Consider the following 12,884-nt stretch of genomic DNA (forward strand, 5'->3'; position numbering starts at 1 on the left):
GGAATTTGCCTGAAATTAAAACCAGAAGACTTTTTCAGTAGAGACTGAACTAAAAGAAATGTCACAGGGAAAACGCACCATTACACTTATTAATATTGGAATGAGTTGCTTTTAAAAAAATCTAGTTTTACAATTTTACACCAAAAAAAGCAAGTGATTTTCAAAACCAAAAGCAAAATTCTGCCAGTTGCTTTTGGTAAATGCCAACACCATAGTTTGCAAACCTAGTCTTTGCATTTAAAAGATGACATTCTTCTCATTTAGGGCACAAAACCACTTTAAGAACATTCTCTTTTCCATAGTGAAATGTCAGAAATGTAAAACTTAAATAACTCAAACTTCAATTACTTTAGTATTATAGAGGTTTTTGTAGATACATGGAAATGGCTATATTGCTTTTAGAACCTGCAGCCTAACAATAGTTAAAGAAGTGAGCTTTGTTTTTCGTTGTTTTGTTGCCCATTGCTCAAAAAAAGCCCAGAATAACATAGTACTATCCTGTAAATTTAAGTTTATAAATTACAGAACTCGGCTGACATCTAGATCAATACTGACGACAGAGTTATTAAAATCAGACATAATTATTTGCTCTTTCAGTTACCCTGCTGCAAAGCTTATTGAAAGCTGACACTAAAAAACACATTCTTCAGTTCAAAATGAAGTCACTTTTTAATCTACACAACTCAACAGCTCACACAAAGTCTTTGCTAGGTATTTCAGAACACTAATTAGCTGTAACCTCATCTGACGGTCTTAACTTATAAATTGATTTAATTAACATAAACCAAATTAGCAATGATGCTAGAATGCACAGTGTAAAATGTCAATTTCTCAAAACTATCAGGGTTCTTGGTAGTCTAACCAATATTTTTTTAGAGTTTAAATAATATGATTATTAAGATATAAGTAGACTCAGTGAGCATAAATCTGTCAGTTAGTGTACACAGAGGAAGAGCATACGGAGCTGATTTATTTATCCAAATCTACAAGACCTGCGCATGTTCGGAGAGTGTAAAATGATCACACTACTGAAAAAATATTTAAATCTCCACACTGTCAATGTGCAGTTCAGTCCAGAGTACCTCAGAGGAATCTATGAGCCTTGGTGTGTAGCACCACCAGTACCAATGTTTTGCTGGGCCATGCTACGCCACACTGCTATGTGAGCAGATGTCATATCTTGCCTCTGGAGGAGTTGGTAACAGAAAATGAGAGAAACATGGTCAAGTAAATGAAAGAAACATCACAGAATTATCATTTTAATGCATCTACTGCTCCACAAAATGCCATTAATAAAATTTTTTAAAACTTCAACAAAATATAATGCTAGGTAGCCACACAGAAAAAGTGTGTAAAATGAGATTAATATTATCCATTCAAATCTTGAATGCAGAGATGGTAAAACTACTCTCTTTTGACGTATTGTACTCTAGCAGTCCTCTAAGCAAACGAAGGACCCTATTTTAGACACTAAAGCATGCTTAAATTGTCTTTGTGAATAGTTTTGACTTTACAAGCACCTACAAGTGGTGCTTGGTGGACCTCCTTTCAGATATCACTACAAGTGATATCTGAAAGGAGGTCCACCAGGATTCATTTGACTGTAAAATCCAGTTAAACTATGTGTACAGCTGTCTGTTTTCACAAATATGACATTTTGCACCACAGCCTGAGAGGCAAATGCTAACTAATGCTGGGTTTGCCCAGTTCTAAGGCACTCTGCACTTTTTGGGACTCACACATACCATTTAAAAGACTTTTTCTTAGGTGTGGTTTCAGCTGGCAGTGCAGACTAGGATGACCAAAAAGAGTGAAACATAAACTGCACTGGTCACCAGAAACACAGTACATTTGCCCATTAGGAAAGGCAGTCATATTTTTTAGGACCACGCTTGAACATTTAGGCTATTGGAATTTGGAGTAAGTACCAAGATGAAACCTTTCAGCCATTTTTAGTACTTCTCATTAGTCCACATCTAACTAGGGCATCAAACAAGCTTTCTAATACAGAGCTCGCTTTTCCAGAATTGGTCTATTACAGTTCAGTTGTCACAGGTTTTGAACACTATTTTTTCCTAATTAGGATGCTAGGAACAAGCACTTTATGTTAGGAAGATGCTCCAGACTTTTAACAGCTTCTGTAAACACACTGCTCATAATGCTGACTTCAAGAAAACAGCCATCAGAAATTATGCTGTCTATGGATAAAATAAACTAATTTTCAGTAGAAATGGTTAACAACAAATGAGCAGAAATGTCTCCTCCTTCTCCTCTTTTCCAAAATGGATGAAGCACTATTACATCAAATGCTGACTTCTTTCAAATTTTTTTTAAGATTCATGGGATGTGGATGGACAGAGGAACACACATAACACTGTGTATCAACATCCAGCTATTACTGAGAGAAGTAAGTATAAGTGCAAGTTCCACTGACTCTTACATCATTGCTTTATTGGGGCACAATGAAACAACTGCTTTTGGATGTTGTTTTCTGTTAAGGCTAAAAGAACAAATACAACTTACAGTGTCTGCTTGTCTATTATCATCTGTTTAGCTCCACTACTGTCCTAAGATGAGCAAACAAAACCTGTATAGGCAGTTTAACATAAATTCATATAAAAGAGTCAAGATTCAAATAAAATGCAGATATGTTATATATATATGTATTTTATATATATATATATATATATATAAAATACAAAAGCAGAACATGTGAAAATTATAATGCTATACTCAGATTATTTAAAAGAAAAGCTTATTTAGTATATTGCTAGCTAGGCAGCATAGCTATTCATGCATATAAAGATTCAAAATCACAAACATTCTTAAAAAAATCAGAATAGTAAATTGCTCTTACCAGGGGACAACAAAGCACTGTAAACTCTGAATCACAGGATGGACCTGCTTTTCACATTGTTAATGAATGAACTGCATGTAGGAATAGAAAGCATAGCTCAGTTCATTATGATTACAGAAGTTGTCCACCCATAATGTGTACCTACTTAAAACAAAGGCTGCAAACATCACACTTCTTCCTGTTCTGCTACAAAAACAATCCAAAGCCACTGGCAAGAACTGAACAGATTGTTTAAATGTTGGTGGGTTGTTTGTTTTTTTTTTTTTTTTTCCATTTTATTTAAGTCTTCATGGCTTTTCTGAAAGATACAAACAAACTGCATAAGAAAGCATGTGCCATTTGTTTGTGTAGTCTGCTGATAAGGCTCACATTTGGGGACTCAGCCAGATCTATCTTCCTATTTTTTCAATTAAAATTTTCAAATTCTATGTTAGTTGAACCAGGAAATTTAAAATACATAAGATGCCAACTGGATAAGTTTACACAGTCTGCACTTACTGACTTGGCATTTTAACTGCTCAAACAAAGTCTAACAATGAAGTCATGGAAAGATGCTGGAAAGGCTGAAACATGTCCTTGTTCTAAAGGTGACTTACAAACTAAAAAAGTTAGTCAGCTTGTTTGTTTTTGATAATGTGCTAACAAAGAAATGGAAGAGCTCTGGGAGCTCCTTTCAATTTTCAGTCTACCAATTCTTGTCTTCCATGTTTGAATAGAAGACCTATCAGCCAGACTAGGAGCACCCAGGGCTTCAGAAGAACCATCCCCCTCTATAGTTTCTCCGTATGTCTCTCAAAAGGCATTACTTTGTTTATGAAGTAGGATTACTTCCTCTTTTTACAGTATAATTTTTAATTCTTCAATGTCTACACTGTTCTACTATTCCCTAGTTGCTCACAGAGCCTTCCCAGTAGATAAAGCCTTACTGCTTGTGCTGAGCACATAGTATTGGGGTATTTTCTATGATCTGACTACAAATCTGATGAAGACTTGTATTTATTTAAGTATGCACTGCCTGTAGTCAAAGCTAGAGGTGTGAGCTCCAATCAAAACTTCTCCTGTTAGGACCAGCAGGGTAGACTGGACAGGCTTTCTGGTGTGCAGTAATGCATGTAGTCTCTCGCACAGAAGGAACAGCTGTAGTCTTCCTCTGATACCAGCAGGTTTTGGAAAAAAAACAACCCACTTGTGTGTTATTAGCCATGAAATATCTCTGTTACTGAAGGTGTATGATACCAGACTAGTTTCAAAAGGTAATAGGAAAAAGACCCATCACAACAGCATGAATCTTGCTCCCTTAAAAAGCCACAGAGATTGCGAGGGGGTGGAAAAGGAAAAATAATCATAAATTAAGAAGACCCACGTATCTTTCATATAAACAGGGGCATAGAAGTCCTTTTTTATTCTGTTTAATTTTCTTCTAGTAAAGCCATTTCTCAGTTTTAAGTCATTTACTCCTGTCCTCTGACTTCACACAAACTAAGGCAGCTGTAATTTTATACGGCTTCTACATGTGAAGATTCTTTCACATTTTAGCTCCATTTCCTTAAGGTTACCTGCAAATATTGTGAGACAATATTAGGTAATGGGGCAGCTAGCAGGCAGTGTTACATCATCTCTGTGATAGCTATGGGGAGGTTGACATGGCAAAAAATAAAAGTTATCCTGGAGCAGTACATCCTTTTTCACCAAAGCTCTTACACAGATGAAGTGCCCATCTCCTTTTACTGCTGCAAGGGTCATCTGGCTAGGATTGCAGGCCTAGCTCTTACCCAGCAGCTACCTGAGTTGAAGCCCATGCAAAGTGTATGCATCTGAGGGACAGGGGAGGAAAAAACCCTACAAGGTGGGTTATAGGAAAAACAGCAATGAGAAAAACCCTGTCTGCACAACAAATCTAAGAGCTTAGCAAGTAAGCATGGGAGAAAAGTCCTGCTTTTATACTGTGATATAAAGTTTTAGGTGTCAATATTAACCAGTCTGATTTATTCATTAATTCAAACACCACTTCTCCATGGGGGGAGGAGGGAGAAAGAAGCTGAAAATGTTAGAGAGTTCCAGGTTTCAGTGCTGTTTGGGTTTTCTGGTGCTTTAAGTTTTGATGCATTTCCATCTGGATAGATTTTTTTTACCTAGAGTTTCATAAATAATATAAAAATATATTTGTAATGTTTGTAAATATTCTAAAAACACAGCAAGTGCATTCTTTAAAGCCTATGTATAGAATTAAGTTTGCTTCAGGTAAATAAGACTATTTGCTTTATTTTACTTTTCACAAACAGTGACCAAAAACCAGTAAGTCATTCAGGTATTTTTAAAAATAATTCTCTTAAATCCTGGCACACAAAGGAAATGGAATTGCCTGTATCTCAGGAAGCATTTAGACCACTTTTTCTGGTCTCTTTTGTAAAAACCATAAGCACAAGTTTCTCAAACATTAACATCATAATGTTAAGGGAGAAGAAATCTGGAAAGCAGAGATGAAACAGCATGTTAGTAAGTACTTCCTCCACTTTCATGAATTGCAAGAAGCCAATTATAGTAATTCCTAAAAGAAAACCTGAAAGAGAGATATCCAAAATTCCTCCAGCTTCTCTACTCTCACCAAACAAATATGAAGACGAGAGCCAGACAAGAACGAGCTAGGATACTAGCATATACTATCTCCAATTCCCACAAGTGCATGAATTTTCTGAACTTGCATGGGCCTGCAGTGAGGACTGGTGTTGAGGATTACAGAAGTAGGAACACTGCATCAAGTTGAGCAAAGCTTTAGGAATTAATATATAAAAATTACTTCACCAAGAATGCCTAGGGAATTTCCCCAAGCAGACCTTAAATGCATACAAGAGAAGATATTATCCATTACAAATGGGAAGCTGCTTTACTTCTCAAAAATAAAAAAACTGAACCAGTATTTCTTGAACGATACACCAGTTCTGCAATAGAAAATGGTAAAATACAGATTAGTATTTTGAGCCTCTGGAACTTAATATCCCTCTTCTGCAAATGTTTTGCCAGAGGCTAAAGAAAACTGTGTACAAGTGTATCTGTCTAATATGTACCTTCCATTCAAAAAACCAACATATATGCCCTAGAGTATTTTCATGCATGCACATCAGAAGCATTTATCTACAAGGAATTGAGGGCTAGATGCATGAAAGTATTGGGATGTTTAGAAGCTTGAGACACCGCTCTGCCATTGTCTACACTATCCAGGCACTGGTTCTCCCTAATCACTTAATTTTCCAAACAAGACCTATAGAACAACAAGTCATTGTAAGGGACATATGCCTTCATACTGATATGTTCTATACCAGCCTCAGTGGGACTCTCAAACCAAGTATTTCCAGATGGAAATGTGGGGTTTCCAACTGGGCACATTCTTGGCTGTAGGGCTCAATCGAATGAATCATCAGACCCGGACTAGGGTGCATATGAAACCAAGAAAGGTCTCAAAGCATTGACCTGTTGATCCTCAACTGGCATATAGTATAGAAATGTTCAAATACTTTGTCTGTCTCTTCTGTAGCAGGTACATTAACTCTTCCTGCAGAAAATTCCTTAAACACTAGGAACACAAGATGAAAGAAAAGGCATCTTGTAAAATCTCCTATTAAAGCTATTGCCATTTCATAAAATATCAATTAACAATATTAATAAGATAATGAACAGTTTGAAAATATTTCCACAGTCCATTGGTACACATGTTTTACACAAGTTACACAAATCAGATCACATATGATGTCCTCAGCATAGAAGGCAGAAAGACCTGAATCCCAAAACAATTAAAAGCACAACAGTTAACACATTTTCCCGGTAAGATGCAGACAAAGCAACAGCAAGGCTTACATGGCTTTGGTTCATAATTCTAGAGAAAAAGAAAAACCCACACAGAGGGGAACTTTTATCTCTATGGCTCTTTCTGCATAAGCTGCAGAAAGTTTTTAAACAAAACCTCAGACATGCAGAGTTCTCAGTCCATAACACAAATCATACTTAGTAATCACATTTAGCAGCTCTTCAGCTAACTACATACAGCAAAAGCACAAAGGGACAAGGAAGTTAAAATTACAGAACCTCAGAATATGCTGAGTAGGAAGAGACCTATAGGTATCACTGAGTTCGACTCAGTTCTACAAGGGACATGCCAAGAGTCACAGCAGGTGCCTGAGGGTATTGTCCAAACGCTTCTTGAAATCTATCTGGCTTGGTACTTGGACCACTTCCCTCAGGAGCCTGTTCTAGTGCCCAAAAACCATCTGGGTGAAGGTTTTCCTAATATCCAGCCTCAACTTCACCTGACACAACTTCCGGCCATTTCCTTGGGTCATGTCATCAGTCACACAGAGATCAGTGTCTGCCCCTTCTCTTCCTCTCACAAGGAAGTTGCAAGCTGCAATAATTCAGACTGTCTCCCCTCAGTCTCCTCTTCTCCAGGCAGCACAGACCAAGTGACCTCAGCTGTTCCTCTGTTGAACTTCATGCAGTTGGTGATTGCCCATCTTTCTAACCAGGGTCTCTATGCAGAGCCTCCCTCTGAGGGAGTCAACAGCTCCTCCCAGATTTGTATGACCTGGGAATATGCTTAGTGTCCCTTCCAGTCCTGAGTCCAAGTCATGTATGAAGATGTCAAAGAGCACAGGCCTGATGATGGAGCCCTGTGGAACCCCCCAGTGACAGGTCCCCAATCTGATACCACCCCATTCACTGTAACCCTTTGAGTCCAGCCAGTTCTCACCCATCCCATGATGTGTTTGTCCAGCTGTGAGCTGGACATTTTGTCCAAAGGAATACAGTGAGAGTGAGTAATGGAAGCTTTACTGAAATCCAAAAAGATCACACCAATTGGTTTCCCTTGATCAACTGTGTGGATTACCTTGTCATAAAAGGAAGACTCAATAAGCAGGACTTTCTTTTAATGAAGCTGTGCTGGATGTGACCAAGGACTGCATTGTCTTTCAGGTGTTTTTCAACACCTCTCAGGATAAGTTTCTTCATAACTTCACCAGGCACTGACATGAGACTGACAGGCCTGTGGAAAGGGTCCTCCTCCTTGCCCTTCTTGAGAAGTGGGACAATGTTTGCCAACTTCCAGTCAGCTGGGACTCTTAGGATTTCCAAGACTGCTCAAAAATCCATGACAGGAGGTTTGTAATCACATCACCCCGCTCTTTGAGGATTCTTGGATGAATCCTATCAGGTCCCATAGATTTGCAGAGATCCAGCTAGAACTGGGAGGGTTGGGAGTTGATCATTCTCACACTCATGGTCCTCTAGCTCTATGCACAGACATAGGCATGTTTTGGTACAGCTGCCTTTGTTCTTCCATCCTTCTTAGAACCAAGGGAATATGACCTTGGGTTTTATCAGAAGTAAGCAATATATTTGCATTATGTAGCAGAAAAAGAGACTACTTCTAATTTCAGGGTTCACAATTTTAAAGGCATGGCCATTTAAAAAATGTATCAGTCAGGCTGCTGCTTCTGCCACTTATAAGGGCACTTTGGTGTAATTTTACTGCTTAATGAGCTTGTACACTAGAAAATAAAACCCTTGAAGAAAGACATATCAACTCTATTTTTCAGATAATTTCTTATCACAAACACACTTTCATAGATGTTGACTATACAGATATTTGTGTAGTCTATAGGGACAATATTTTTTCTCAAAACTGGCAACTACCCCAGACAGTAAATTTAAAACAAAGCTTTTATGTTGCAAGAACACCAAACAGCTCATATTTTTATCTGAGGTTTACAGATTTGCACTGAAAAGCTGTACCTTCTTAAAAGTACCCCTTAAGACTAATAAATCAGCAATATGGAGTGCAAAACATGACTCTCAGTTTTTGTCTAGTTTGCTGTCTTGCAACAGAAACAACAACTAATAAACAACCCACACAACTCAGTTCCTGTCATGGCCACGTACACTCAAGAGACCACCCTCTCAAGCCCCTGCCATATTCCTACGACTAGCATGTACCATGGATGATACTGTGAACACAGTGCTAGCTCAGAGGTGCTGGAGCACTAATAGCTGCATGATATTTCTCCAGTCTGCTCCAGGACAGTGCTCTAGCTCAAAATCAACTCTACATACTTCATGCCCATGCACTGCTCCAGTTATTTACATCAACCTTCAGCAGTTCAGCAAGGTACACTTTACCAGTAAGTGTAAATTCAAATAGAACTACAAAAGAAATAAGGATGGTTTCAGCATGTATCTTACTATTCCCAATGCTCTCTTCAAAGGCTTGTTTCCAAAAATACTTCAGTGAAGACCTCCATATAACCTTAAAGCCTAAGGATGTATTATTTAAATAGTATATACAGTCTGATGGATTTTTACATCTAATGCAAGTATCTATCCCTTTATTTTTTCCAGAAGCTTACAGATAATCAGATTAGATGACAACTCACTTTAACATCCTCTGCTCCCAAACATGAGGCATGGCCAAGGCCACTCATCTCTCTAAATCTAAAATATTTGAAAGCTGTTATCAAAACCTCTCCTCATATACAGTACTACAGTACTATAACCTCTGTTTATCTGAACAAGTGTCATAGTTATATAGTAGATATTTTTTCATTTTTCAGTTTCTTTCTTTCTGACAGGTTACAAAGTACCTTACAACTAGCAATCTGAACCAGGACAGCGTGTTTCAGCTAGAAAGATGCTGAAAGGACAACAGGTGACCAGCATATTCTCATAACAATAAGGGCAAAGGCTGAATAACTAAGATCACTGTACCTGACCATTACTCTTTCACAAACACCACAGGACACTAGGCTGAAGAAAGATGCCCCAGCAGCCTTAAACATCTCATCAGACTGATGCTGCAAAACACACACACATGTGCATCTTGAACAGAGTGGTCAATCAGAGGAGTACCTGCATCATCATATTTCTTTATATTCATTACCTAATAGACAAAATATTTAAGATACCTCACATACCACAGAGAAATAGATGTTTGCATATCACTTGATTTCCAGGGTTTGTAAACAAGCCCAATAATCTTAATATATAGACAGTTTGGTTTGACATGGTTGCTTTCAGAGATACGCAGCCAAACACAGCAACCTCTGATCAGCAAGACTCCCAACTATGTTTAGGCCTTTGGCACAAAATAAAAATTGTCACTGATGTCTTCTTTGTATTTCTAGTGAGAGTTTACCTGAGTAAACACAGGAAGGAAGATTGCACACAAAGCCAGCAAGCCAGACACAGGGCAAATTTAGGCACAGGTTCCTATGTGTTGCATACCACTGATATATAAAAGTTAAATTGTTTCAGAAAACAAAAAAGTGTCTTACCTTTCTGCACATGGATAATGTCTGGAAAGTTGGCCAAATGCCCCTGATACAATGCTAACAAATCCATCACAGGATCTAGGTCCTGCCGGGGCTGATCTGCAAAGAGGTCCCCGATGGCATCATAGGCTTCTGCAGTGAAGGCTATGGCTTGGTTGAGGCCAGCCGAAAAGGCCTGCTGGTCCAGCTCAAATGCCTGACTGAGGCACTTGAAGGAGTGCCCCACCTTCTGGTATTCCTTCTTGAAACCAGTGACTTGTTTGCGGGCAAACTCGTTGGCCGTGTGATTAAGTTGCAGGGCACTCTCATCCATCTTCTTGGTGAAGGCTTTGAAGCCATCCACCTGGCTTTCCACCTCCTGCAAGTCTAGGCTGGCCCCAGGGCCTGTAGGGACACTGATGGTCAGAAAAAAATTGGCACCCACCATCTCATCCTTTTCAGCCTTGCGCTTGCCCTGTTTCCAGGCCTTCTCATCCGTGCTGGGACAGGTGAGGAAGTGCTGGAAGGCATCACATTGAGCCAGCACAGGGTGGCTGCACATGTGGTCCATCCACCAGGCCAGGCCTTTGCGACGTTTGGAGATGAAGTCCTCTTCAAAGCGGCCAGTGGCCTGCTTCTCTGGCAAGTGTGGCACGGAGATGACAGGGAACTTCTCAGCCAGGCGCCCATAGAGCCAGTCAAAGTGCTTGTAGCGGCGGTGCACCTGCTGCCCCGTGTGGCTGGGCACCAGCTTGTAGGCAATGTAACTCTTCATGCCCTTGAATTTGGTCTGTTTGGTGGGGTCCTCGATGGAGCACTGGAAGGGGTAGGGGTTCTCTTGCCACTCAGGGCCCCTGGGGCCCAGCACTACGCACAGCTTGTCCCCGTCCTTCACGAAGCCCGACGCCTCGCCCAGCACGAAGGCCTCTCCGCCGGACTTGACGAAGGTGGAGAAGCGATTGAGATTGCGGCTCACCGTGGCCGAGCTCTTGGCGCCACCGCCGCCGCCGGGGGGGTGCGGGTGTCCCGGTGGATGCCCCGCGCCGCGGGGGCCCAGGGACGGCTCGGAGCGCGTGGACAGGCGGTACCGGCCCGAGGCGCCGCCGCCCGCCGCCTCGTAGTCGGGGTAGGAGCTGCCCAGGGCGCCCGGCTCGTCGGCCACCGTGGAGCTGTCGTCCCAGTCGTCGTCCCAGTCGTCATCGCTGCCCTGGCTGGGCTGGTAGGAGCCGCCGTAGGGCGGAAAGGGATACCCGGCGGGGGGCGGCGGGAAGGGCTCGGGCGGAGGCTGCTGCGCCGCTGGCTTGAAGGCGGCGGGGGGCGGCAGCGGCTCGAATCCGCCGACGGGGACGTTTGCGTAGCGGGCGGGCGGCGGCTCGGCGGCGGGGGCGCGGATCACCTGCACGTAAGAAGCCGGGAAGAGCCCGCGGTCCCCGCGGCTGTTGACGCCCTCCAGCCACCCCTCGATGTCCTGCTCGCTGCACAAGCTCAGCACCTCGTGCTCCCGCAGCGAGATCTCACCCGGGTTCTCCGACCTGAAGTCGTACAGCGCCCGCGCCCGCAGCGCCATCGCCGCCCACCGGGGCGCTTCCTGCGCCGCCGCCCCTCACCGCGTCGCGCTGGCGGGGCTGTCGCAGAGTGCCGCCGCCCTCGGACTCCTCGTCCCGTCGGCGGCCTGCCCGGTGCAGCTCCCGGTGCAGCTCCGGTGCCGCTCCCGGAGCCGGCGGCGGGCGCGGAGCCGGGCCGGGCCGTCCCACGTCGCCAGTTGCGCTAATCCAGAGCCGAGCGGCAGGGCGGAGCAGCCGAGCGCAGAGCGGCCGCCCCCATCGATGGCCCCCCCCCTCCCTACGCCCCCTGCCGGCCGCGGGGCTGGGGGGCCGCGCCCGGGCCCGGTGTCCGCCTGCCCCGCCAGCCTCCGGCGCTCGATCGCCGCCAGCGCCTCCCGATCGCTCGAGGGCGCGTCAGCGCTTCCCCGCGTCCGGCCGGGAAGCTTCCCGAGCCCTCGGGTCTTCTCCCTGCGCTCCGGTGCCGCCGCCGCCGCGGGAGCCGCGCCAGGCGGGTGCTGGTGCTGCCGGGGCTCCTCCGGCTGCCTGCTGCCCCCACAGAAAAAGAATGTCAGGGTGCGTTTTGCTCGTGGATAACGCGTATTTTAGCCTTCGCGAAAAATGTAGTCATGCCACTGATGTTGGTGTTCTGTGGACCAGCCTCAGCCCGTCCGAGGCGCTTTTTTCTCCTGCGTGGTTATTTCCCCCCTCCTTTGCTCCTGGTCCTGTGTTGTCTAGTCGTATGGATTCTGTCCCCTCAATCACCTTTTACCTCTCTTTGGCTCCCTAGGTACAAGTTTTTCTCAAAATTTCTACCTGTTCATGAGCAAATAGAAGGAAGTGTTTCTAGAGGAGATGTTCCAAGTTTCTAGTCCCCGGTTCTTCATGTTTTCTCATTAGCATCTGGATATCTTGCTTATTTCTCTGTTTCTCTGCCGTAGTTTAGGGAGTATGTTACTTCATAGATTTGTGTCAAATAATTTGTCTTCATCTGGAAGCAATTCACTGGAATGCTACAAGACCCACTGTTTCCTTTCATTGCTGGTTTTAGTGTTTGATACCTAGGGTTTACGTTTTACACTTCTTCGGACCTTCATTTTCTCCATGGATTATCACAGTAATTTCCTGTTACTATTTCTGAGTTTGTCTTCTCAATTTTTTTTTTTTTTTGATATGTCAGCTCACCCCAGT

General features: G+C 43.0%; 1 protein-coding gene across 2 annotated transcripts in view; it reads right to left on the bottom strand.

Moving 5' to 3' along the window:
• Nucleotides 1–11,958, bottom strand: part of SNX18 (sorting nexin 18) — a 33,976-nt gene extending 22,018 nt beyond the window's left edge. Inside the window, exon 1 of one of the 2 annotated variants that reach the window (XM_041424611.1) lies at nucleotides 10,177–11,957. In XM_041424611.1, coding sequence (XP_041280545.1) covers nucleotides 10,177–11,719 — 1,543 coding nt within the window. In that variant the 5' untranslated portion in view covers nucleotides 11,720–11,957. Of the gene's footprint in view, nucleotides 1–10,176 lie in introns of both variants that reach the window. The other variant, XM_041424610.1, reaches the window with a different exon arrangement.
• Nucleotides 11,959–12,884: the final 926 nt, after the last annotated feature.

Source organism: Onychostruthus taczanowskii, unplaced genomic scaffold (assembly GCF_017590055.1).
Source record: "Onychostruthus taczanowskii isolate IOZ18803 unplaced genomic scaffold, ASM1759005v1 scaffold83, whole genome shotgun sequence".
Classification (NCBI taxonomy): Eukaryota; Metazoa; Chordata; class Aves; order Passeriformes; family Passeridae; genus Onychostruthus; species Onychostruthus taczanowskii.